We start from the raw sequence: 27,754 nt of genomic DNA, 5'->3' as shown, positions 1-27,754 counted from the left end.
ACCTGTGACTGGAGTATGAACCCTGGGGCGTTCAGCAACTCAGGCCCGTTGTCCTGGGCCATGTACCTCATGAGGAAAGGTCAGACAGGCGCCGGCGCCCTCTTTGGTAAAGATCTTTCTCATCTGCATCATTTGTTGGTGTGTTGCGTGTTTTCGCCTTGGCATTGAGGTTGATATGTTACCTGAGGTGGTCAAAACGTGTCTGCGGAACGCTTTACTCACAGGACATTCATCAGATTCCATCACATGTTGTCGCTGGAGCTGCCGCTCCATTTTAGTCCTTCAAACATGCTATGTCAAAGGCTGAAGCTGACCAAAGCCACAGTGATACCTGAACTCCCACCCGTTCTTTCCCTTTAGAAAATAATCCCAGTTGACTGTCTTTGCTCTTGTTCAGCTTTCCTGGTGTCTTGTTCAATGGAGACCAAACTTTGAGAAAGAGATCCTTTTCTCAGCTGGTCTTTGACCTGATCTGCCCAGAGGTCCCGGGACACTGCCCGCAGTCAGTCAGGCTGAGCAAACAGAGCAGCATTGCTGTTTCCACTTGGCATGTTGGGTCTGAGCTCTGTCCATTTAGTAGAACCCATGAGATCATGGGTTTACCCACAGGAGATTCCGTAGGAACTAGCGCCGTTAGCCTTTTGTTAAAACCTTCATGTCTGCTTGGTTGGTAATACGAGGTAGGTAGGCATTTACAAGTAAGTAGGTATAGGCAGATAAAGGTATGTATAGGTAAATAGTAGGTAAAGGTAGGTAGCTAAGTAGCTAACTAGGTGTTAGGGATGCCAAATTGCTTGGTTTGAAACCAAACTGCATGTTCCAACATTGAACCGAATCATGGGGGAAGTGGATCATTGCATCTTTATTGCATATCTACTGTTGAAAGTTCCAAACACACTTGTTGCCTTAAATTTAAGAAGGATATATTATTTATTGTTTTATGATATGACACCAAACTTAGAATGGGCATACTGAAAGTTTTTTCTTTAATATTACTAAAATATTAGCAAATTTAATTATCAATTTTCTGAATTTTTGTATTTTATGTTGTTGTTTTGTGTTAAATTATTCCATGCATTGAACCAAAGAAAAGCCATACACCAAAATTTAGGGTTGAACTAAATTATGGGGAAAGTAAATCGATAAATACATATTATGGGTTGGTTGGGCAGTAGGGTAGTTAGGTAAGTAGGTAAGTGCGTAATGGTAGGTAGGTAGGCAGGTAGGTAGGTATAGGTCGTGAGTAGGTCGTTATAGGATGGTCGATAAGCGGGTGGGTATACGTCAGTCAGTAGGTAAGTGGGTACAGGTTGTTCAAGAGAAAGGTAGGTAAGTATGTGGGTATACGTCGATTGGCATGTAGGCAAGTAGGCAGGTGGGTAGAGGTCGATCAGTAGGTAGGTAGATTAGTATGTAGGTGGGTTAGTAGGTAGGTTGGTATATAGGTCAGTTGGTAGGTAGGTAGGTAGATAGGTAGGTAAGTTGGTGGGTATTGATCAGTCAGGTACATAGAAAGGTAAGTAGATAGGTGGGTATAGGTTGGTAGGCAGGTAGATGGATACTTTCTTTGTCATTGCCACATGTGCAATGAAATATAAAACACGCATTTTGGTCAGTGCGTCATTTTAAAAATAATATTCATTCGTTCATTTTCTATTCCGTTTTTCCCTTTCGGGGTCACGGGGCTGCTGGAGCCTATCCCGGCCACTTGTGGGCGAAGGCAGGGGACACCCTGGACAGGTTGCCAGTCTGTCGCATTTATTTATTTAAAATAATAAAGAAATTAAAATGGAAATTTTGGTTTGCATCTGTGAGATTTGATTGTGGCTTTCGGCTGACCAAAGAGAGTCCTCTTGTCTTCAGAGAAATGATTGGCTTGCTGTTGATTAGCCCCCTTTCCAGCTGTAGCAGGTGGAGTTTTTACTGTTTCTGTACTCAACAAACAGCAGAAGACAGAGGAAAACCGGTTTTGCTAACAGTCTACAGGACTCACGTGAAGTGTAAAAATCCTCCATCTGTGGTAGACATGATGCCCAAAAACACATCCTACAGGAAAGCTTTGAGTAGAATAAGAGCTGAAAGGCTTCAGACACTGACAAACACCAGATGAGCTCCCTTCAGATGATGCCAGAGGCCACAGTTTGCTTTGGTGGTTGAGAGTTTGTGGCTGTTAGAAAAAACACCAAAAGCTGGCCTTTGGTTCTCCTCCAGCTGCTGTTGACGAGCTGGAGGCAGAGGTTTGCTGCTGAGGAAATAAATCTCCGGCAGCATCAGTAGCTTTGGCGATGCGATCAGGTGATGATGGCCGTGTATTGATTATGGATCAGAGAACAGCTGCGTCGTGTTACCAGCTCGCCAAGCTGAATGCTGCCGGGGTGAAATTCAACCCGTCCCTCCGTCTTATTGTTTCTGTTCGACTTCAGTCATGATTCATACATGTTAAGTCCAGAGTCTCTCTCCTTTTTGAGTAGTTTCACTTTGATCTTCTGTTCATTGGAGTTTTCTTTTGCGTCATCAAACTGATAAACTGCTTAATTTTCTTCAACAATTGAAGAATCAATAAAGTCTTTCTTGCCTTGTTGGGGTCTCAAAACCAGCTTAACTCAGAACTTTCATCCTCAACATTTTGGAGTCTTTAAATATATCCAGTCATTGACCAAAAACAGCTCCTGTGATGCTATGCTCACACCGGGCTTGTGTTCAAGAAGGTACAATACGCGGTTCCACGAAGTGCATTCAGCCTGTGGTGTTCACACCGGACAAGCAGGGAGTGGCACGACGGGCTTCTTCTTCTTTTGTTTTCTACTGTTTGCTAGAGCATTTGCACCACTTACAGTTGGGTTGTGTCCAAATTCTCAGCCTAACCCTTAACTACTAAAAAACTATATAGTGTGGCAATTTGTAGTGCCGCAAATTTTAAAAGCGATTCGGACACCATGCACATTGATAGTTTATCAAAAATATACATTTAAATTCCTTTTTTTTTTTGGTAAAAACTGTTCAGACACAATGCATTGTGGTCTAAATTAGCCAATCTAGTAAGCATCAATGCACACTGGTTTTTCCAGGTTAATCGATTTTGAAATTGTAGATTTGGACAGCGCTACAAAATGGCTAATGATGATGATGATGATGATGATGATGATGATGATGACTTTATTAATCCCACAATGGGGAAATTTCATATATCTGTGGCAGCAAAAAACAACATTCAGAAATAATCTATATAACATCAAAATAGGACATAAAAAATGACATTCATATTAAATTATTAAGAATATTAAATGAGTAAAAATTATAATTACAATTATTATTGAAATTAATATCTAAAATGAGATTCATAATAAATAAATACATAAATATTAAATACTACTACTAATAATACTACTACTACTAATAATAATAATAATCACAATAATAAAAATAAAATATATACAAAAACTATGTAGTCAACTGCAAATGCTCGATTACTTATGCAACAAGCCGTTGTCAATTCTTTTTTTTTTTATTATAAATTTAAATTGTAAATCTTGTGCTGAAGTGTAATGGATTATATCGTGCACTATATAGGGGTTAGGGTGGGAATTCAGACATACCCTTGGAATAGTCTTGGTGTAAAATTTCAAAGTGGTTCAAATCTTGCGAATCTTGCTCCGGGTTTTTGGTTTTGCAGCTCAGTTACGAAATTTGAAAGACTTCATGTCCTGGAATTCTAGCCGGACATAAACCGCAATTGTTATAAACGGTTAGCATTTCCATGTCTCGTAAAGGTCGTCATCCACACGTAACTTCCAAATCCCCAAGTCCCTGATTGGTCTAAGTTTGGATGTTTAACGTTGACATAGTCAAAAGTTCAGCTGGTTGAACTTTCAGTGTGCGGCCAACGAAGACCCAGTTTCTACATAGAAGCCTAGAACTGACTTAAAACTTGCATAGCGACACGTAGCAGCCCAAAAATGTGTATATACGTGTGTTGACATAAACTTTGCATTGAAAGAGGCAGCTTGAACACGGGTTTCTTCAACAGCCATCAGCTGTGACAAGAATGTATAGATGCAAGACTAGTATCGGGTGGCTACAGTCCAATACTCAACCTGAAGAAAGAGCGTCTAGCGCCTTCAAGAACTTCACATACCTGGTAGTTTTCATGAGGGTTTGTGGTGGGATAGACTTAACGCTGAGAAAACGTGAACCTCTCCAGTCATGAAGAGTGTGAAACACTACTGGAGGCCCTGATCCCCCTTCCTGCAAATCCCCTGGACCAGAGACGAAAAAAGTAGAGTCTGATGTTGAAGACAAGATCTGTTGCCTTTCTTTAGAGCGGTGACCAACATGGATGCAAGAAGAACAGAAGAAGGACGTGTGGAAACTAATATTTTTCCATCAAAACAAGACAAAAAGTAGAGAACAAGCCCGACCTACATCCCGAGAACATTTGTTTTAAAACTGAAAGAAAAGAATTGACATTGTTTAGACTTTAAACACAATTAAATGTTAAAAATAATTTAAAGAAGAACAGAAAGTCGTCGCGAATTCCCACAATTATTAGCAATCTGGACGTGAAATCAGCTCCATACAGGAAATAAAACAGCCTAAATTAGACTGCCTCCAGCTGTGCGTGTGTGGTATTGTGCGCGTGCGTGCGGCAGCTTTGCGCCCGCGCTTCCAGGTTCCACTGAGTGGTTTCGAAGACAGACTGAGACACGCGGCTGCTTTTCTCTGAAGTTTCCGCAAGTGTTGCCCCCCTCCCTCCCCCTGTCCTCCTCTCACACAAGCCCCGCCTCTGCCCGCACGGACACGGCTCTGATTGGTCCGTGCCTGTGAACAGGCCGTCCCCTCATTGGCTGGGAGCAGTTACGGGCTCAGAAGATGCAAATGCTCCGCAGCGCCTGGCGGCAGACCGGCAGAGACCGAGTTGCTCGCGGGAGGAGAGACTTCAAAGTGTCTCGCGCCGCTCCTCTCCGGGTCCGCGCGGGCTGCTGCCAGGATACAGGAGCGAAGCGGCGCGTGGGGATTTCACATTACAAAGTGCGGGTGGAGGACGGCGTGACACCGCGACTGCGGAGCGTGGAGAGCGACCAGATGGTGTTTCTGTGGGACTCCAAGTACGGTACGAGCGCGAGCGCCCTGTGGCCAGCCGCCTGCCTAAGACTAAGAGGCGCGTGGGGTCACTCCTCACCTTGGCGCGCGGGCGCGCGCGCTATGGCTTACTTTGGTTGCGGCTCCTCTAGGGTTCGGACTGGGGTTAGGTTCCAGGTGTCATTGTGACCTTAAAGGACGTTTTTATCTGAAGAAAATTTCAAATCCGGTCGTGGGTCACGTGACAGAACACAGACAGGTGCACCTGCGCTCCTCTGTGCCGAGGAATGTCCGCGTGCGTCCTCCAAAAGGTGCCCACCTGGAGAAATATTTAATTGTTTCTAAATTAGGGTCCGAACCCGAACTGAAACCTTTTGAAACGCAGTTGCGACCAGAACAATTTCAGCCCTGTCATCAGCTGAGACATGTGCAGTCCAGTTCTGGAAGGTGTTTTTTTTTGATTGACAGCTGAATGATGGCTGTTCTCCACCTTTTAATTAATCCTTCTGGACTGTTCGCGCATGAGCAGTTAAGTCTGAATCTATACATCAAAGAGTAAAAAAGGCCCAAGAGGGTCATATTTTTCAAAATTTCTGTTGAAATCGTTACACATTTTCAGAATATTTACATGTTAAGATGTCATTAAGATCAGTTTTATTTGAAATTTGTTTGAAATGTTTCTCCCTCCAGTCTGGACAGTTTTGTTTATTTATTCCAATAAAAAGAAAAATTTAAAATAAGAAGAAATAAAATCAAAATAAAACATTAATTTTCATCAACTTCATTGTCTGTTACAATGGATCCTAAATTTATTTTTGTTCCATTATATAGTAATTATGCTGATATAAAAGCAGGTAATCCTAAATGTTATAGTTTACCTTAATTAATTGGTTGCTCTCGTAAAAATAAATGGAACTTCTTTTATTTTTTCAAAATAATTAATTAATTAATGATTACTAAAAATGTTTTGCGATGCGTTCAGGTTATCTTTCTTTATTTTCTGATTACAGATGTTCATCTATTCTCTCTATTGGTCTGGGATGCAATGCACTGAATTATACACATAAAAGTAGAGTTGTGTTTTTGGAAACTAAAATATGTTTCATTTTATTTTTTCTCATATGATCTGGAACAGACAAAGAATCGTTTTCAGGCTTTATTGTTTAATTTTTGAACATTAAACAGAAAAATCTGCCTTTGCTTTTTTCCTTTTCTTTACATTTTTTGTGTAAATTTAAAATATAATTTATCAATCTAATGAGACGATTTATCAACAATTTTTTTTTGGAGGAACCAACATCTGCCTCACAAAGTTTTGGAGGAATGTCTGAAAGAAGAAAAAAAAAGTAATGAAGCAAAAGAAAGTATTTTAATTTGCTAACCGTTTGGCTTCAGCTGAGAAAGTGTAGATGTCTCCCACAGTCCAGCGGTGCTATTTTCACATTTCAATCCAGACAGTCCGTCAGATGATGTCTTGCAGGATGGAATCAGATGATGACTTTAACAAAAAAAAAATTCTAAGAATCTTTTCCCAAACGGAAAAGCTGCGTGAGGGTCTCTGCTCGCCTATTGGCTGTACGTTTCATTGTGTTAGATGGTGTGTTTTAGCGTTTAGTTAGTGTGTTTTAAATTAGTCATCGTAAACTCTTTAAACCCTTAATTTATTTCAGGCTTTGAAAAAAAAAACACTTACGATATAGACGCTAAATTAAGGTCATTTTGGAGCCGAAGTAATTTGACTCACTTTGGGATTCATATGCTAGAAGCGGTCAATCGAGGACTGTCACCTGACATTTTAAGAAAGACCCTAAAGAGGATTTAAACCCAACATTAAGTCTAACCCCTCCATTTTTGTTTATTTATTTAACCCTTAGTAGCCTCTGCACTCACCAATGCGTTTGCCAACCACATTGGTCGTTTGCGATGCCGTAGGACTGACACCAACCTACTGTTAAATCGTTTTTTATATAACATTTTAACGTGAAAGTTTCAAATAGGGTATTAGCCTCAAGAGTTCTGTTTTTAAAAGAAAAGTAGGAGGAGTCATGACAGATAATTATGATGCTTGGAATAAATCAGTTAAATAGTTTAATTGAGCTATGCATGTTTTTAAAAAAATACGTTTAGACTTTCTTTTGACCTTTGTATTTGCTTTGTTTTTGGATTTAAACATTTTAATACTTTGGATCTTTGTTTAAAAAAAACAACAGTTGGATCCTATTTTTTTGCCTAAAAAATGAAAACATTACAACACAATGTTGAAGCTTATAAATTCACATGAATCGAAACAAAATATTTTTTGTGTGTGAAAAATATCAAATTTAATTTGGATTTTTCTTTTTGTAAAATATTGAAAACAGACATGTGGAAAAAGAGGCTGTTGAAGATGTATTTCAAACATTGTGTTACTATTTTAAATGATTAAAATCATAAAGAAAAAAGCAGTTACTAAAAGTAAATTATCAGAGAAAAAACGTAGAAAAAGCAGAAAAAAAGTTTTAAAAAACTGATGCTTCGTAGTCATGTGACGCAGGTTCCAGAACACGTTAAACAGGGATTATTTTAGCCTAGGATGTACACTATGGACTTTTGCTAAATGATGCTAACGCACGCACCTGCAGTTGGAAGTGGTTTGATCCGTCGACATGGTGTAAATCTCGCAAATTTCGCTCTTGGCTTTTTCTTTGATAGTTAAATTCAGACAAATGACAAACTTGGTGTTCAAACCGCAATTAATAAATGATTTCTCCTTCATGAACAATTTTCTAACCGTTAGCACTTTTGTGTTTTAGTTGCCATCCGTACATTGCTACCAAAGCCAAGTCACCAATTGGTCAAAGTTTAACTGATTTAACTTCAACGCGTGTTCAGTGTTTTGTACATAGAGCCCAATATGGAATTAAAAACATGAGTAGTGACATGTGATCACAAGCGTGTTTAACGTGGAAGCCCATAACGTGCGCTTACACAGACTTCAATGAAAGCGTTAGCTTGAACGTACGATTCGGATGTAAACAACAAAGGTTCATTTCTTCAAGACAACCGTATTAATTTGAGTTCTTCTGATGTCGGTTTGTTTGCGATGTTAAAGACTTTTGTGACTTCTTCCCAGACCCCGCGCCTGCCCGGCGGTACACGCCTCCCTCCACGTCCCTGTCCTCGGGGGGGAAGATGTCTGAGGCCCTGCCGCTGGGAGCCCAGGAGGCCGCCCGGGGGGCAGCGCTGGTGGGCAAACTGCGCATGGGTGAGCGCATGGTGGAGGTAGGATGGTACGCAGGAACGTGGGGGGACAAGCCCTAGGCCGGGGAGGTGCCTGATGGGTGCTGTCGTTTCAGGTGATCACCGACCATCCCAGCGAGCTGGTGAAGACCGACAGCCCCAACTTCCTGTGCTCCATGCTGCCCACCCACTGGAGATGCAACAAGACGCTGCCCATCGCTTTCAAGGTCAGCAGGGTTCATTCAGTTTAAAAATGACACGTGTCTGTTGGATGTCTGATGGTTGTGCCCATGAGCAAAACCTAAAATGAACCCACTCTGATTCCATCTGCAGCCGAGCAGAACTCGCCGTCTCGCTGCAGTCCATCCTCGTCTCTCAAATGTGAGAGATTTCCTGTTTTTCCCCCACAAAATACATTTGTGGAAAAGCAGCTTTTAGCTGCCATGATTGATTTATCGGGGATTATGCATTACAGTTTACATTAAGAGATGCTGAAGATTCCCATAAGAGCATGTCAGTGCATCGGAACTGGACGCAGATGAATGTTTTTCCACCCTATGAAGAAATGCCACTTTGCATTCTGCCGTCTGTCCTGACTTTGAAGTGACAATGTTTGTGTGTGACGCCACCGCCGCCGCAGAGACTTCTTCTGTTTGGCACGACAGCTCAGTCGCGCCCAGGATGCCCTCCAAAGATTTACCTGACAGGAAAAACCACCTGTTCTTTCTAAGCGGACGCTGCCGGTTCCTCGTCTTGACTCTGACTTTTGCTGCAAATCTGGCAGCTGTTGTGTCCACAAGAACCCAGATGATACCACAATCTCCACGCGTGTGAAGCTACCTTCACACCGCCCTCATTCAAACAACCACGTCTGATGAAAAGTCTATTTAAATGTATGTAAATGCACGTTTTAGAGTTCCACGTTCTCGCATTCACAAGAAGTTCAAGCTCTATGTACAAAACACGTGTCTAGTCAACAGGTACAAGTTAAAAGCCGGGACTTGGATTTGGTAGTGACGGATGGGTGATGTGCTTTATGAGTCACGGAAGTGCTAACCATTTGAAAATAGATCACGAAGGAGAAAAATAATAATGGCAGTTTGTACCCAACCATAGTTTGACGACACCAAGTCCTGTGGTGGACATGCGCTAGTAAACAGCAGAAAAAGATGATGAAGCCCCTCCCTGAATACCCAGTGTGAACATCATGGCCTACATGTCTTGAATGTGCGTCTCATGCCTGGTGTGTTCGTAAATTAAGGGCGGAATTTCATAATAAATGTCTCGTTAGGACATAAAAATATTATTATTTTTATCCTGGTTTATTTTGTCGTCATACATTAATCAGATTAGGTATTGAATGTACTTTTCATACATTACCATTGTGGAGTTGGCCCACAGTATACTTGTGCAGTACATAAAGAACCAAAGTTGAAATGGAAAATTGTTATATTTGCTTCCATTGTATTAGCTGTTTCAGGGACGGGTCGTTTAAGGATATTTGGCTGAAATATTTCAGTTATCGCGTTTTAAGTCAATGATTTTCAAGGATTTAAATTTACACTACAGTGTCAAGGGTTGGTTATTCCCCCCTGGGGATGTGAGACTAATCGTCATTTTTCAGTTTTTAAACTAAATATTGTTGACAATCCATAAACCCCTAGTTCAGATCTCCTCAATGGCTGCTTGAGAATATACACATTCATTTAATCTTTTATAAGTTCGTTATTGTTTTAGGGCAGTTAGAATCACAACAACATGTAAAAATACAAAGCTGACAGAATGAAGCAGCGATTGACATTCATGTGTGATGTCATATATTGCCTTTACAGTTTTTCTCAGTCGCTTTAGTACAAATCTCAGATCAGAATTGAAGTTTGCAAATACGTGTGTGTATTTCTCAAAACAATTTGTACAAACAGCAAAACACTATGGATTTCTTGCAAAAGCCTGTAAGTTGCTCAAAATCTTTAGTTCATCTCTGAAAACTAAGTCTTTATGTCACTGAACATGTCAGTGCCATCAGAATGTCAAGTCCTTGTGTCATTGTTTACGAACAAGACAGTCAAATTACTTAGTCATGTTGTCAATATAACTGTGTACTTTAGAGGGAGGTTCTGATGTAAACTATGGCTAAAGTTTTGATGACAATTATTGTAAAATGTAAGTTACACCTTTTTTGTTTGATTGCAAGAGACTGGACAAGATTCACATTTAACACTTTTATTGTTCCTATTGTAATTTGTTGACAGACCATGTCATACCAACATAGAAAAAACCCACTGCAAACAGTAACACAAAGGGAAAAAAATATAGGACAATAATGTGTCCAACAGTACAGGCAGTGCAGTAGGAATTGGTGTGGTCTTCCTACACCTCTTGTCGTTCCTGTATGTTAGGCCACAAATTCTCATCCACATCACAGCGAATATCCTCTCTTGCAATGCAGCGAAATATTTTTGTCACATTATGACAACTTGGTCAACCATTTTGCAGTTAATGACTTATACGATGAACTACGGTAATGACTCTGTGTTTTGAGGAGTAAGACTATTGCACAGTGAACTATATAATACATTTTGATCAACATGACATAAACAATTGATAATGTAGCAAAGAGCAGAGAATTGTACATAATCATTTGCATGGATGTACCAAAGCAATTGCAACTTGTTCAAAGAAGTGAGAAACTGCTTACATGATGTGCACAAGTGACATCATGATGTGAAGATTGAACAAATAGTTTGGGGAATTTCATTCTGATCTGAGAATTGTCCTAAAGCGACTGAGAAAAACTGTATTGACATACAGTGCAATTATTTTGTATAATTTATAGAACACCGTATGTATAGACGGTTCGCTAACCCCAGAGGTATTAACAGTTTCGTGGGGCACGGTAACAAAAAAAGACAGGTGTTTGTAGGCGGTGTATGTGAAACCATAACTGTTTATTTATTCAAGTTCAGTATCGGCCGTCTTTCTGCTTTTCCCACTGAAATCACTGAAATCCTACACTACTCACCTTGTAGTGCTGTCCCAAACTATAATGCCAGAAGCAAATGCCCTAGAAATTCCCCTTAAGTGTGCATCAATGCTCACTAGATAGGGGAATATAGACAACAAGGATTTGCTAAAAAAAACATTTAAATGTATTTTATTTTAATAAAGCATCAATGTTTTTATCATCAGAATACAGTGGATTCAGAATTAGTTGTTGTAACCTGATAGTTAGGGAGAAGGGTGGGAATTCTGACGTAGCCTGTGACTCTTAAAGTGTCTACTGCGATGATGTAATGTGTTCAATTCAATATCTTGTTGTTGAATTATGCACCTGTTTGTGTTGTGTTCATTTGTGTTTGGACTTATGCGTATTTATGAACTGTCACCAACAACTTTAAAATGGTACTACATTCGAAAACAGGTTAGGATATGACCTCCTTGTACATTGATTAAATCCCTAAAATTCAACATTTACATGACCACAAGTGTGTGTGATCAAAAAGTGTACATCTGCTGATGTTGATAATACATGAATATATACATCTACATTTTCTTGAATTTATTCCTGTTTTATTTTTGTGATTTGCGCTTTTATTGTCTTGTATGATTCAGTTTCAAACCCCTGTTTAACCAGGTGGTCGCCCTTGGCGACATCCCTGACGGCACCTTGGTGACGGTGATGGCAGGAAACGACGAGAACTACTCGGCCGAGCTTCGCAACGCCACTGCGGCCATCAAGAGCCAAGTAGCCAGGTTCAATGACCTGCGCTTCGTTGGGCGCAGTGGGAGAGGTGAGCTGAGCGGTCACAGCCGTGCTCAGAGGTCATGTCAGGGTTAAAATATCCAACCAAGCCCTAGATTCTGAGATTTGTCAAGGCTTTGTAGAGTCTTTGGTGTGACCCAACCATGAGGTTAATAGTCTCAGGTGAAACTTTTCAGTTAAGCAGCGGTAAACGTTGCTAAAAAAGTGTCAACGTAAGTGTCAGGGATTACGACTTGGCTTGTGTAAACGTATTTGAAGTGTTTTCCACAAGTATACCGTGCAGAGTCCATAAAGTAGGGGAAGTACATCTGAATAAAAACTGTATTCACGCAACTTCCTCCCAACATCTGGTTCAGCGTCTGCCTCCTCCTGCCTCACCCTCCCACCCGCGTCAGTCTTCAACCGACACACCCAACTGCAGTTACTCCACATCAGTTATAGGCAAATGTTTCAACCGCTCTATTTAAAGCAGCAGACGTTTGCAGAGACTCCATCAGCTCTGCAGTAAAGAAAAAACAAACAAACCAAGACATCTACTGCTCAACCTGACAGGAAGTAGCTGAAGAGCTGTCACGATTGTTGTTTGGCCTTTTTTAGTGCTGTGGTTGGCCACTGTGAGTATTATTAATTCATCCACGGCCACATTCAAATGAAGTGAGTTCAAATAGCAAAGCATTTGTTTACATTCAAATTCAGCTCTACTCACTACAATCTACAATGGGATGAGTTTTCCCAGCTTCATTCAACAGGATCTGAAGATACAGCTGCAGACTGTTCGCAACAAGCAGGCCGTTGAGCTTTGAAGCGTCAACGGCGACGAAGGAAAAAGATGGACGAAAAGACATCTTCTTGTCCTTTGGTGGATTTATTGGGAGCAAAAATGTATGGCTAAAGAGCAAAGATGAACAAATTAAACTAAAGTCTGTGACCCAGAGTCACTACGTACATCTTGCACATATTGCACGGATGGAAATATGTCATATGTGAAGATACGTGAAAAGGTGAGAAAGGATGTGGTCTTTACGTGAAATTTTCACAGATGTATCAGGACTGAACCACGTTAAAACCACAGGATAAGTACGAATAAACCACTCAAAGAACACGTAAATCACCATACAACATGAACCGTGTGTAATTATTGCGCTGCTAATATCCAATTCATTATTGATTCATGCATCAATTACATAATTTGAACGCGATCTGGGCGCCGTATACTCGATATAAAAGTTATACATCAGTGGTTCATGTGTGAAAAGTCTGTTAGACATGCGTGGAACCGTCATGGAAAGCCAAACATTTGCATCTCATAAAAATTACAAAAAATTGTGTAAGATTCACGTAATAATTGCGTATAAACTACATGAAATACATGTAAACTACGTAATTCTCAACCAGCCAAAAATTTGGAACAGTTTAAAACTGGATTTACGTAAAGACCCATCGGCCAAAACCCCATTACAGAAATCTGAGCACATTGACGAATGACCAATGCTAGAAACACTCATGAATTGTCACTTATTAGTCACGAAACTTTCATATGTGGAAAATGCACAAAATGTACGTTGACACTGTGTTTCACAGACAAAAGACCTCTAACTTTGAGGTAATTTTGTACGAAAAGTAGAAAAACAATTCTAATTCTAGAAAACCTTGTCAGTGCTACTTTAGTCAGCTTAAGATTCCTACCTCTAAACTATTTGTGTGCATAAAAATAGCAAAAAACCATTGATGAAGCCCACATTCATTTCTGTACCTCTGGAGTAAAGCTACATACACGCCGACCATGTGTTGGGCGTTCGAGAACTTGCTGAACATGCATTTCAATACTTGCACTTACAGTTGGACGTTTCTTGGTGTGAAATGTCAAACAGTGCTAATCTCGTGAATCTTGCTCCTGGCTTTTGGACAGTTGACAATCCGGTGTTTTTAAAAGGACACTACCCAGACGTCCCTACCAAATCTGAGTTCCCGTTTGGTTTCAGCACACTTTTGTTTATCTTGAGCATATTTAAGATGAAAACCCGAGATAAGGAGAAGAGACGACATAATGCAGGCAGGTCAAATAAAAATACTTTGCGTTTTATTCAACGTGTTAGGGTCCTAAAGTTTAAGAACGCATGGACAGTTTGTATTTGCATGGTGTGTTTCATTTCAAGCACCATTCTAGAGGTACACCTTATCACACCTCCACCCTTGAGGTTGGCGGGTGTAAATAGAAACTAGCCTTATGCAAAATAATAGAAAATAAAACTCCATGGTGGAATTTTCCGTCCCACCACAGACACTTTGAATGTGTTTAAACTGAGTGCCTGGGTGTGTGGGCGTTCTTCTCATCATCCACAAACTGGTCGCAGACGCACGTTCGATCCAGGTTCCTGCAAAGAAGACACCAGTCTGACAAACTTGACACTCTGGAGTAAAGTTCTAGGCCTGCCTTACTGTCACTGGAACGACAGTTTGTCTAGCAAAAACACAGCCTCTGTTGGTAACCGAGTCTGACTTGGAGTGTCAGGAAGAGGAAGTCAACTGGAAGCATCAGCATTTGCATATCCACTGCGTGCCTTGCTCAAATGTTGATATGTTGGGAAAGAGGGTGCCCAGCGCTGCGTACAGAGGAAATTCCATTTCAACTTCATAAAGAATCCAAGAAGAGGCTTGTAATCAGTACAGTGGTACCCGTGTAGTTCTGATCAAGACCTCTCATCGTAAATTTGCTGGCCCCAGCTTGTGGAATGCACTCCCTATGCAGGTTAGGCAGGCCTGTTCACCGAGTGATTTTAAAGCCAAGTTGAGAACTCACTTGAACCTATGGGATTTTTTTCTCCATCCAATGGTAGGGGAGCGCCCCCAGACCATCGAATCACAAGATATTACAGTGCACCAAGAATCAAAGTAAGACTGATAAAAAATATACAGTCTTTCTGCCATCACTGAAAGAGTGGCGCAAGCACAGCAAGAGTCTAAAACACTCCTCACTGAACCCAGAACCAACTGGAGGTCTCTCCCTCTCAACCTGTGTTCAAACTGCAACCTTGGACATACGCAGATATTGTTTATGGCTCACAAAAATACAGCTGTACTTGAAGTTATACGATTAGCAAGGTGCTACTGCTTTAGCATCTCCAGCTTTGGAAATGTCGGTTCAGTTACCAAAAGGAGAAAACCGATCTTGTGTAAGAAGATAGGTGATGAGTTGTGAGGCCTGGTTTGCAACCACAACACGGTCACCCATTCTAAAAACTCTGCTGGTTCAATTCTAACCAGATGAATCTTCTACTGGAAATTATGTCCCTTTCTCTCTTGTCAAGAAAGGTCTTCCAAAATCATCTTTCCCTTACTCAACTGAAACAACAATAGACCATCAGTCTTTCCTCCAGGTCTTTCAATATGACCCCACATGGCTTTCCTAACCCCCACATGGCTTTCCTAACCCCAGAGACAGAGGTGTTCACCTCTATTTTTAGCTGTTTGCCATTGGCTCTGCTCTGGGCTCCTAATATCAAACCTGAACGTGCGAAAGATGCTTTGAAGATGATCCATTTCGGTCGTTCCCGTCTTCATTTTGGAATTCTGTCTTGACCTTTTCCTTAAGCGACCAGAGTCCCTTTTGCACCTATCATACATTATCTTCTTTAGTTATATTTTTGTTTTGATTGCTTGAAATAAACCAATTCCAAATCCAATTAATAATAACCACTAACAGGTTCTGAGGCCCATTCAGACCAGACTGTGACGGTGTCTGATTTTTGATCACCGCGGTGATGAACCTACAGGGGTGTGGTATCGCGGTCAACCGGAGCCCCCCCCCAAGATTGACTGTGTGTGTGTGTGAGCGCGCTGCGTTGTGTGTAGGACTAGGAGGACGGAGTGCGGTCATGTGTGTTGGGTTGCCTGTTGATTCTTCTGCAGTGGACCGCTCTCTAGCTGCACGCTCTCTGGTACAGACATCTTCTCAGAATATTATATATTGCCCAGGACGAGCTGGGCCCCAAATGACACTGCAGACTCTTTGTCACCTTTCTGGTAGCCATGAAGCCTGACACCCATGAAGAACGCAGGGCCTTTGTTCATACAGACACGCAACTTTGCGCTGCACAAAATAGTTGCTAAACAAAACATGTAATGATATTCATGGAAATCTAACAGCGCGCGTTCATGTTTGGTGTAACGGAGTTAAGGAGAACAGTAATACCCCCCCTCCCCCAACACAAAATCCTCCAGCGGGCAGCCGTGTCGTGCACTTAAGAACGCACGCAGCTTGTAATGGAAATGAATAATTAGAACGCAGTAAATTTGTCGTATTTCCTCGCAAGACAGAAACTTTTTTTGTAGAATGAGGATGTGTGTGTGTGTGTGCTTCTGAAACCGCACAAGTGTGTTTGTGAGAAGAGGGAGTGCATGCCGCTTGCAGCTCTAAGAAGCAGTGACAGTAGGCGGGTGGGTGGATGCGGGGCGAGAAGGAGAAGAGTGATACAAGGTTTCCCCCAGAAACCCTTGAAGTCTGAACACAGGACTAGCAGAAAAAGTAAATTATCAGCAAAGATGAATGTGTTTAATGTGTTTATTATAGTTCCAATCAGGCACCATGTGCAGAACTTAAAAAAAAAAAGTGCGGTGATGCGGTTATCGTCACAGCCCTAGACAGGACAATACCTAACCTTTCTGATAAGCACCGGACCGCTGACATTTGCATTTGCTCACTGACATCTACACCTTTGTTGACACACCTCTGAAGTAGTCAGCACAGAAATTCTCATATCAGCAGTTAGAACCCCCAGTGACACTGTCTTTTTGTCTGTGACCTGTATCCTGTATTTGAGTTCCTCACACAGAGATAGTCTGACTTCATTCCTTTCCTTCCCTTACCAAGCTTCCACCTCTCTAGATGTTCCTCCACCTGTTCCCTGCTAACACTATAGATCACAACGTCCTCTACAAACATCATGAACCACAGAGATTCCTGTCTAACCTCATTTGCCGGTCTGTGCATAGTAGACCTTCTCTAGATCTACAAAGACACACTCCAGCTCCTTCTGACCTTCTCTGCTCTTCCCCAGAAGCATTTTCAAAGCAAACACTGCATCTGTGCTTCCCTTTCTCTGCCGGAAACCAAACTGTTGCTCACAGATGTTAAATTCTGACCTCAGTCTTCCACTTATCTTTCCCATAACTTCACGGTGTGACTCATCTGCTTAATTCCTCTGTAGTTTCCACCCTTTTGCACGTCTTCCTTGTTCTAAAAATGGGCACCAGAGCACTTCTCCAAATCTCAGGTATCCTTTCACTCTCCTAACATCTTGTCGCACAGCCCCATCAGAGATGCTATAGAGCAGGATTTAGTGGAGTCTGGAACAAAGCCAATCTTGTTGATAAGTATGCGCCATTGTGTTTCCGTCACTCGTTAGCGTTTTAGTGAAACAAAACAAATAAAACGGAAAACCTATATCTCTAAAAAAGAAAAAGAAGTCATAAAGGAAAACAGACAACTCTTAAAGAATAATATTGCTAACTCTCTCCTTTATCCTACTCTTTAGGACACAATCATGGACAACATTCACCATCAGCTGTAGGCCTTTCCATCTTTGCACCTGGTCTTCTAGAACATCCATCATATCCACCAGCTGTCTAATACTTCTCATTGTAGCCCAGATATCCTCTGTCTAACTTTTTATGCCTTTCTTTTTCTGTCTTTTCCTCAACCAAGAGTTGTTCCTTTTTCTACTGAGCCCCTGCAGGGCAGTTACTGTTAACTTGGGCTGTATGTTTGCTGACTTTCTAGGTTTAGTTTCATAAATGAAAAGGCTTTTTTGGCTTTCTGTTGCCCAAAGGTTCTTATTTTGGAAAAGGAAATGGGTTCTGGATGCAGTTAGACGCACCTGTAGGTGTGCCACTTGGGTCTGAATTCTCCCTGCTTTATACACGCCGGGCATGTGATGAACATCCAAGAGGCTTTCAGCATACGGTGTTCACACTGGACTGACATTCAATTGCAGTATCAAACTACAGTTGGGAGGGTTTTGGTGCGAAATGTCCAAACGGTGCAAATCTGGTGAATCTTGCACCAGGCTTTTTCTTTCACAGCTCTGTTCCGATTTGTAAAAGACTCGATATTATCAGGCACAAACCAGAATTATTATTTTTGCCTTCATGATCAATTTTAAAATGATTGGCACTTCCGTGGCTTAAAGAGGATGTCATCCACGTCACTACCAGATCAGAGTCCCTGATTGGTCAAAGTTGAACTGGTTGAACTTTCAACATGCATTAAGTGGCGACGTGTGTTTTGGACGTAGAACCCTAAAATGGTTATATAAACGTGCATAGTGACGTAAAAACGCAAGAGTTTTAAATGCAAAAACCCCGAACTGTGTATTTACATGCGTTCCACCTGGTTTAACTTTACCATCTGTAAAGTGGCTGTGCGTTTTGGATGTAGAGAATCGTACAATCTTGCGTAACTACCCATGAACGCAATCTGTTGGAAGTGGTTACCATGGTAGCAGAGCCTGACGTGAACGCAGCAAAAGCTGAAACTGTTTTTTAATTCCAGTCCATGTCCACAAACCAGTGCAGACAAACAGGCAGACATCGAGCAGATATGATTAGGAGGTTTCAGGAAGATGGTTGAATTGGAAAGAGGCAGAAAAAAAAGTTGTTCTGATCTGAGGTAGAGTGGATGGACGAAGCCAGGAGAACTTTGACGGTCTTTTGCTAAGGTTCCGTTGAACCTGCCAGATCAGAATCAGCTTTATCATGCTGGGTTTTGCTTTTTGGTCTTATTCTCCTCTCCGATGCTACCTTTGTCTTCACCTTTTGTCTTCCAGGAAAGAGCTTCACTCTGACCATCACCGTTTTTACAAACCCTCCCCAAGTGGCTACGTACCAAAGAGCCATTAAAATCACTGTGGACGGACCCAGAGAGCCCCGACGTGAGTCCGCTTCACTAAACTGCCATATTTATCACAAGTAACCATATATTCAAGTTAAATACGACCGAATTCACCAGTGGGGATTGAATTGCTACATTAGTCAGTATTAGCCAATAGATTTCCCTTTGTTACAGCAGAAAGTCTTTTGAAATGACAAGTCTTTCTGTCAGATGTGCTCTAATTGGTTAAGTTCATTCACTAAAGCAGCACAGTTCTGCATGTGAATTCCACTCTTACACTCTGAGCTGAGAGTCAAGGAGGAAGCTGATGCAACAGGAAGTTCCTTTCATTCAGCTGCAGATCGAAGACCGAATCTGCTGGGAAATGTAATGCGTTTATGGTAAAATGCTGACTGGATGAGGCGGGAAAACACCTTCAGCAGCTCAGTTGGGCACAGATTTCCATCAGTGGAGGCTTGAAAGCTAAACTCGGTGCTCCTTTTGTCCCCTTCCAGGCCACCGTCAGAAGCTGGACGAGGTCAAAGCCGGCTCCCTGGCTTTTTCCGAAAGGCTGACGGAGCTGGAGCAGCTGAGACGAACCTCCATCAGGGTGACCCCTCCCCACCACCATCACCACCACCACCACCCCCACCAGCCCTCTGCCGGCAGCCGCCAGTCTGTTGCTCTCAGCTCGGCCAACTTCTCCAGCCCCACACACACTCAGATAGCTGCAGGTGAGACCTCGATCCTCAGGAATACACTCCAAAGCGTGAATGAGTTCAAAACACCTGGATGAGGTGGGTTTAATCAAATACAACCTGTGCAAACTCAATGCAGGGTGAATATCTTCAAGACCCACCCCACAAAATAGCTGCTTTTTGTGTTTTTAACAGCTTGAGGCCTTTTTTTCTCCTGTCAGCAAACAAATTAGGCTAAAAATGGCCTTTTTGATTATTTTCTATTCAAACTGTTGTAATTCAGGGGCAAAGGGCGGCTGAAAAAGCATGTAGGAGTGACGTAGAAGCTACAATCGGCGACCACAAGCTCCCTGTTGTGGTCAATTCCAATGCATTTTTTTGCAGACAAACAGATCCTTGTACGTCTTTGTTTTCCTCGTCTGAGCTGGAATCTCGGTTGTGAGGGGCTGTAAGCTAGCAGAAACTATGCTAGCTCTGCAGAGACTATGTCCTAGCTCAGTGTTTGAGTGCAGAGATGCTCTTTTTCGTAATAAAAAAGCTTCAAATTACAGCTTTATTTCTAAGTTGCCCATAAATTTTCCAACTCAAGGCAGTACATTTTTTGAAGTATTTTTTCTCCCCCTGTTCCTCTCCTGGGACCCAGACAAACCAAAAACTCACAGTTAGTGGATGTGACTACAGCCTAGTGGGTTGTCTGATTCAGACATGGGACTCAGAGGTGCAGGACCGTTTGTCTCCTCATCTTTGCATAGCGGATCAGTATTTCCTGGTGTTTCCTTGCAGTAAAGTGTTGTGAATACTTCCCAATGATAAAAACAAGTGGACTTCATTGAAAGGGAAAGATGAAACATTCTCCTGCCCATACACACTAATACTAAAGCTGGAAGGAGTGTAGAGTAGCACAGTGTGTATTGGTGTGTGTGTCATGTGTGGCATGTGTGCAACCTCATAGTTCCTCCTTGTGGTTTCATCAAGAGCTGTTATGGTTTGGAGTGTGGGGGAGTTGTACGAGCTGTGGTTGCCATAGATACTCTTTGTGGTATGGAAACAGAATCTATTCCCCTTTTTTTTTTTGCTCTTTCAGTGACAGTAATGTCAAACGTAGCGATCTGTTTCTATATACACCAAAAAAACTAGCATAGTAAATACATTCATTTTTATAACTTGGAGTATTTGTTTGTCCAAAATACTACATGGGTAAAGAAAAGTCAAATGGAAAGATGCATTTCAAAATCACCTTTTTTCTACAGTAGTCAGTTATATTTTCAAAATAAGAGTAAAGGGCTCAAAAAGCTATTTATTAGTGGGCTGCGTTGATTGAAAGAGCTCTAGCCAGGAAGAAAAAATGTGACTGTTCTCCTCTCATCATTTCCCAACAAAAACATTTGCCTGATGTTTTCTTTTTGCGTTGGTACTAGAAGTACATCACTGTCCCTTTTGGGCCTGTTGAATAGTCAATGTGAACCACCTCTTTGTTGGATTTAGACTGGTGGAGTACTCTCAGTTGCTACACGATACTGACACATGTCCACCGCCTACAGTTGGAAGAGTCGTGGTGAGGAATGTCAAAGTGGTGCAAATCTCACAAGTCATATAATTGGACGCCTGGAGCAATTTCTCCTCCAGAATCAATTTTCAAACGTTTTGCATGGTCTAAAGGGGATGCATCCATTGGTCACTACCAAATCTGAGTCCCTAATTGAGTAAATTCAACTTGTAAACAATCATAAAATTTGTGTAGCTATGCTGGATAGTTTTGAACGTGGAAGCCCGAAATATTTATGTACGTGCGTCGACTGAGTCTTTTCACTGGAAGTGGTCGCTTGAACACGTGTTGCTGAAACCGGTGTGGATGTAGCTTTAGGGTCAAGGTCCTTTTGGAAAATCTCTTTCTCATCTTAGAACTGGAACACCGTCAACGCCGCTTCACAGGCCGCTAAGTACATTTAATGCGTATTACACGGATGAAAGTGGGTCAGGCCTGAATATACGTGGAAAAAGTGAGAAAACTGTTGTTGAAATTTTCCCAGATGTATAACAAATGAACCACATTAAAACCATGGAAGAAGTATGAATAAACCACGCAAAGAACACGTAAACCCACACGTCTGTTATTGAATTTTTTCACTTTGACATTCAGAGCCCTGGGCAGAAATCATGTCAGCACCATGGTCAGCTCCCACCGTTGCCCCTTAGAATGCTTTATTTTGATTAAACTTTCAGATTCCCCTGGTTCGCACCAGGTCTAAGTTACCTGCTAGGCGTCAGCTGAGGGGTCCCCCATCTCGGAGGGGGGCCGCAGCTGGGGAGATCTGCTAGAAGGGCTCAGCATGAGTACGCCATACCTGGCCGCAATCTGTTTCTATGTACACTAAAAAAAACACCACACACTCAGCATAGACTGCTGGAGGGATGACATTCATCAATGTCATTCATCGATGTGCACATCAAATGAAGAAGTTAAGAAACACTTATTATAACGCATGGATCATGAAAGACTGATATTTAATACGTGTAAACTGTCTGTAGTGGCTGTGTGACACAGCTGTGAACTGGGCTTTCTAAAATTGTTTAAAGGCAAAGTAACAGAAGTTTGTCTATAAAGTTCAGAGCATAAAGAAAGGCACAGACATACTTAATGTAACGTCACACTTAGACGCAGACACTCAAGGTCCTCTCTTTGTTTGTCATTATTACTATCAAATAGAATGTGATCAGACTTGGTTTACAGCCACATTTAATGATATTGCATATATTTGGGGGGAACAAACAACATTTCATGGCTGTTTCATAGTTTGTGGGATTCTCAATAGGACCCTTTTTTTTTTTTTTAGAATAAGTGTCCCCCAGATAATCTCAATTTTCCAGTTTGGCCACTGAAACCATCATTCCCACTCGCCACCTCCACCCCACTCCCCATCTACTACACCGTGTTTGGTTGACACTGAGAGTTGTGGACTTCATCTAACCCAGGCCTGCTCATTTTTGGCTCTGCTTGCTGTTGATGACCTGGATCAGGTGTGTTTATGCAGTCAGGATGTGATCTGGTTGAACTAATCAGCAGCTATTGGGGCTTGGAGATCAGGGTGGTAGATCTTGAGGATCTATTGATCAATTACCTTCTTGCTTTAGCCTGCAGGCAACATTTGGGGTTTTCCTCATAGTCTCTCCTTCCTCCCACTGCTCCATGGATCATATTTGGGGAATACGTTGATAAAACTTCACTTTTAGTCCAGTCCACTATTTACTTTCTGCCCATTGTGGCCGGTTGAGAGGTTAAAAAAAGTGTAGCACAAAGAGGGAAAGAGGAGCCTCTTTGCAGTTCCGTCTTGACCGTTTTTTCTGATCCCGTAAAGTGAAAATACTAACAGGAAACCGTTATTAGGCCACTTAAGGCCTCATTCTTTCTCTTCCTCCTTTCTTTCCTCTCCTCTGGCCTGTTTGTCATCGCTGCAAAGCTTTCATTTCTCATTTAATCTCTTTGGTCCTCAATTTCACTTCTCCATTTAAAAAAAAGACTAGGAGTTAGAAATACTGTACAGCCCAACTGGAGAGTTCTATTCAAAACCTCTGTGTTGGAGTGGTTCATTATCCGTGTAGAGCCTAAAAAGCAGACTTCAAGTTTAAGTAGAAACGGAGTCCTTGAGAGTTTTTCTGACACATCAAACATATTTAAGGTTGTCGAATCAGCGGATGGCGACTAGTTAGACCAGAAGCCACAGGTTCAAGCTGCTTGACTGTCACGTCTCTTCAGGTCTCTGTGGAGCAGCAGTTTTTCTCGCCGTCTCTCACTCTCTCTCTCTTTCTCGCTCTAGCGGCTCTGTGTCTGAGTGAAACCCCAAAGCAGCTCAGAACCACCCAAAAAAATGACTACGATAGAATACTGGCAGGATTTTGTATTGACAAATTTTCTCTTGTATCTCTAACAGGAATTCATTAATTTTTATACAAAAAAAAAATTAAGGGCAGTTTTAATTACGAGACAAAAAGAGAGATGCTCAAACTCCTCTAGGGCCCTAGGGGTGCATGTGCCTGTTCAAGAACATGGAATGGAGTAAACACATCAGCCAAGTGAACTGTATTTTGGGGTCAGACATATCACTGTGAGCTGTGGATTACCTGGTTTAAGTCCACCTTAAAGAAATTACAGTGAAGACTGGAACTATGCAGATATGTGGATATCTTCTTCTAAATCTGTGCTAAATTGGATCTAAACCATGTTTGCACTGTCCAGAGCTTAGAATTTGGTGTGGTAGACTCCTTTGTGATATTGCCCTTGCCTTAACCTTGTTAACCCTTTAAAGCTGCAAACACGCCGGGCACACGGAAATGTGTGCAATGTCAATGCGGCGCTAATCCCGCAAATCTTTCTCCAGGTTTTTTCTTTCACAGCTCTATTGCGATATACGAAAGTCTTGTTGTCATAGAATTCCAGCCGCACAGCAAAAGGCAAATTTGGATTTCTCCTTCATGATCATGTTTGCCACAGTTCGCACTTCCATGTTATGAAAAGGATGTACACAACACTACCAAATCCAAGTCCCTGGTTTATCACTGTTCAACGCTGTAACAATTTAGGATCAAGAAGATCAACCAGTTGAACTTCCAGCATGCAATCAATGAACGCCCGTTTTGTATGTAGATCCAGCAACCGGACTTCAAACTTCAGTAGCAAACCATGAACGCAAAAGTTCTAAACGCGAAATCCCAAATTTCAGTTTGATGTGCGTTCACAAAGTCTTTTCTTTGAAAGTATCCACTGATACGCGCGTCAACCCAACCAGTGTGAATACACCCTCGGGGATGGCATATCAGCGCAAGTTTGGTTTGCATCAACGGTTGAAGAGTTACGTTTGTTGAAAGAATGCAAATATTTGCGCTATAGACCCGGAACTGTGAGGGAGTTAAAATAGACCTTAATCTAGAGGAGATAAATCTCTGACTTGATGTTTCCTCCCCTCATTACTGGTGTTTTTGCTTTCTGAGGCCAACATTGATACATTTAAAATAAAGCTCCTCTTTTGTTTCTGCTCTTTTATCTTCTACAACATCATTGCTGAATGTCAATTTTAAAGATTTTCCTGCAGTTTAATGTCAGACTTCGTCAAAACAAAACATGTTAGACCGTAAGAACGAGGATCCAGAAAGACTTTCCCAAATCACCACTAAACACGGACAGAGTCCATATTTTCTTACAACTCTGAATGTTGCCCCTGAACAATCAAATATTATTTCTCTGTCTTTTCTAGAGTCCAGACAGATGCAGTCATCTCCATCTTGGTCCTATGAACAATCATATCCTTACCTTGGCCAGATAACAACTTCCAGTGTCCACGCAGCCAGTCCGCTTTCACCTGGTCATTCTTCACTAAGCGACCTGTCTTCGCGGCTAACAGGTAAGGCGGTGACATCACACGGCTTAAAACCCCAACTAATTTTTAATAATTAGTTTTTGATAATTAATTTTTGATCTTCCCCTTTTCACAGGTCCTGACATTGCCGCCTTTGGTGACCCGAGGATGGCCTTAGAACGGCCTTTTACCTCATTAACGTCCCTTCCTGACACTCGTTTCTCTGACCCCCGTGTGCACTACCCTCCTACAGCAGCTGCTTTTACCTACAACCCAACTCATAACACCGTCTCGAATGGCGCCCTCGGTATCACCATGGCAACGGCCATGGCAACCACACCGACGGGCAGGTACCATACCTACCTCCCGCCTCCCTACTCTGCAAACACACCGCATCAGACTCAAAATGCCCCCTTCCAGTCGACGTCCTCGCCGTACCACCTCTACTATTCCGCCACCACCGGCTCGTACCAGTTTTCAATGATGGCAGGGGGGGGAGGCGGCAGCGACTCACGGACACCACCGAGGATTCTGCCGCCCTGCACCAACGCCTCCACAGGCTCCTCCCTTCTGCACCCCTCACTACCCAACCAAAACGAAGGGGTAGATGTTCAAGTGGAGTCCAGCCACAGCAGTTCTCCCAACAACATGGCTGCAGGTGAAGCTGTCTGGAGACCATACTGAGCTGTTGAGGTGGAGGTCATGTAACAGCAGACACTTGGAGACTAAGATCCAACTAACATCATTACAGCCCACTGAGTCACAATCAGTGGCTTCCGAATAGACTGGGGCCTCACAGTAACTAACCCTTATGTTAATAGCAAGAGCATACAACAAAATATCACCAAAAAAACTTTTAAACACAAAGATCGTTTTGTTCTTCCTCCTTCCTTCCTTTTGGGTTTGTCGTTCGACAGCACCTTTCAGAACCATTCCAGATGTGTTCGCATGCTGCAGATGTAATAAAAAACAAAACGAAACAAAGCTTCTTTTATTTTGGAGGTATCCTTTCGAAAATGACCAGTCAACCAGGAAGTTAAAAAATAAATGGTTAATGGCGTTTTTTTGTGCCTTAATTAAGGCCCAAAGCGCTTTACGGTCCAGTTCATTCACTGATAAACGGTCCACTGCCATACATGGCGCCAACCTGTAGCCACCAGGAGCAACGTGGGGTTCAGTGTCTTGCACAAGGACACTTCAACACGTCAGCGGTGGAGACCACACCTGCAATCTTTTAGTCAAAGGTTGACCACACCACCTCTGCACCATAGCCACCCCAGAATTACTATTTAATGCAACATAAAAAATCCAAGCATCACATTTCATTATAGCTCACGACATGGGTAAGGTGGTCGGCATACACACACTGTGGTACTATTCCACTGAGTAGAGCTCTGATATAAACAACCACTCTAATAAACATAGATCAACGCTTTTTCAAGTGAAAAAAACAAACAGCAATGTAGTTAAGGAGGTTGCAGTCAGGAATGACAGAACGCTAACAGTAGCCACAGATGTTAACTACACGCACCACATAAAAAACTGATCAAACACCCTAGAAATCAGACTACATGTCTCACAAGTTTATCAAACGTGAGCAATCAGAACATTACGGTTGGATAAGCTTTGATTTTAACTACAGTGGATGGTAGAAGCTACATGTAGCCAGGGAACTTATACTTTCTACCATGTTCACATCCACTTAAATCCCCATCCACAGTTCAAGTCTGAACTGAAAGGAAAGAGTTTCATGCAAGGAATAAGTTTGTCCAACATTCTTATGGAATCACTCACAACCGCAAGTCAATGTTCAATTACAGCAACAATATAAGGACTCCAAGAAATGTCTATCAAGGTAGAAAGTCATGTGATCCACTGGTTGGTTTGTAAATATTTACTATCAACAACTGGTCCCCATCTTGTCTCGTCCTTTCATCTCTCCTAAAGACACATCACAGTTATATATTTTTCGGATAATATAAACAAATTCTCTGGGGGCTCTTTCATGATATTTTGATACTTTCAGTAATTCACTACAGGAAAATGGATTTCTTTTCTGATTTTTACACAACAGACTCTCAGACTTCGATTGAACCAATCTGGTCTTTATGTGACACATAAGTCTTTAAAAAGTTGTCAAAAATGTTTGAAAATAATTGAATCTGCAGGCCCAAAAAGAGTGTAGACTTTCGTCCTCATCTCTGTTCCACGTTGATGACCAACCCAGATCATAGAGGTGTATGATAGTCTGGTAACACCAGGTGCTCTGCACTAAACATGCTGGAGATGCACTGATTCCTCACAAAATGAGGTGAGTGGCACCATGGATGGAAGTCATAGCTTTCCACATGATGTACCTGGTCATACAACCTTTTACTTTGTCAAACTAAAGATGGAACTTTCATTTGGTCCAGATGGGATGGTCCACCCTTGACCACAAGGGTGTGCATCACGGGACAAGTCCTTGAACATGTGTCCCAAGTCAGGGTTAGAACATACTAGTGCAGGACTCACATGAAGAGCATCCCGACTGATAACATCACTGTTTGAATTGACCATTTTATATGCAAATGTCCAAACAAAATTGTGGTTAAACCTCAAAAGCTACCGATCAAGCGCTCATGGGAGAGGAAGAGGAGGACTATAGGGAGGAATCTTGGTAGAGGTACTCCCGACATATCGAGGCAATCTGAGCCTCAAAAGTTTAGAAGGACCCACAGGGTTCCCTTAGGGGGCTTACCAAAACCCCCTGATCTTAAATATCCCTAATACATCA

General features: G+C 41.9%; 1 protein-coding gene across 2 annotated transcripts; it reads left to right on the top strand.

The window, feature by feature from the left end:
- Positions 1-25,962, top strand: runx1 (RUNX family transcription factor 1). Of its 2 annotated transcripts, none has more exons than XM_078944007.1 (8): positions 1-106; positions 8,192-8,340; positions 8,415-8,525; positions 11,933-12,089; positions 18,886-18,990; positions 19,445-19,663; positions 24,877-25,023; positions 25,115-25,962. In XM_078944007.1, the coding sequence occupies exons 1-8, from the start codon at positions 16-18 to the stop codon at positions 25,660-25,662; spliced, it is 1,527 nt and encodes a 508-aa protein (XP_078800133.1). In that variant the 5' UTR covers positions 1-15; the 3' UTR covers positions 25,663-25,962. The 2 variants fall into 2 exon arrangements, with proteins under 2 accessions (XP_078800133.1, XP_004086077.4); XM_004086029.5 differs by lacking the exon at positions 1-106 and adding an exon at positions 4,876-5,110.
- The last annotated feature ends 1,792 nt before the right edge of the window (positions 25,963-27,754 follow it).

This window comes from Oryzias latipes, chromosome 2 (assembly GCF_053564925.1).
Source record: "Oryzias latipes strain Hd-rR chromosome 2, Olatipes_Hd-rR_3.1".
Taxonomy (NCBI): domain Eukaryota; kingdom Metazoa; phylum Chordata; class Actinopteri; order Beloniformes; family Adrianichthyidae; genus Oryzias; species Oryzias latipes.
The sequence above is the reverse complement of the archived record's forward strand: the minus strand, read 5'-3'. Positions and strand labels throughout refer to the sequence as shown.

What these genes read in the sequence shown, in the direction of transcription:
- runx1 (XM_004086029.5), top strand. Translation starts at nt 4,876, where the DNA reads ATGCTCCGCAGCGCCTGGCGGCAGACCGGCAGAGACCGAGTTGCTCGC. An exon ending in TCTGTGGGACTCCAAGTACG is followed by an intron (nt 5,111 to 8,191) that starts GTACGAGCGCGA and finishes ACTTCTTCCCAG; the next exon opens with ACCCCGCGCCTGCCCGGCGG. An exon ending in CGTTGGGCGCAGTGGGAGAG is followed by an intron (nt 12,090 to 18,885) that starts GTGAGCTGAGCG and finishes TTTGTCTTCCAG; the next exon opens with GAAAGAGCTTCACTCTGACC.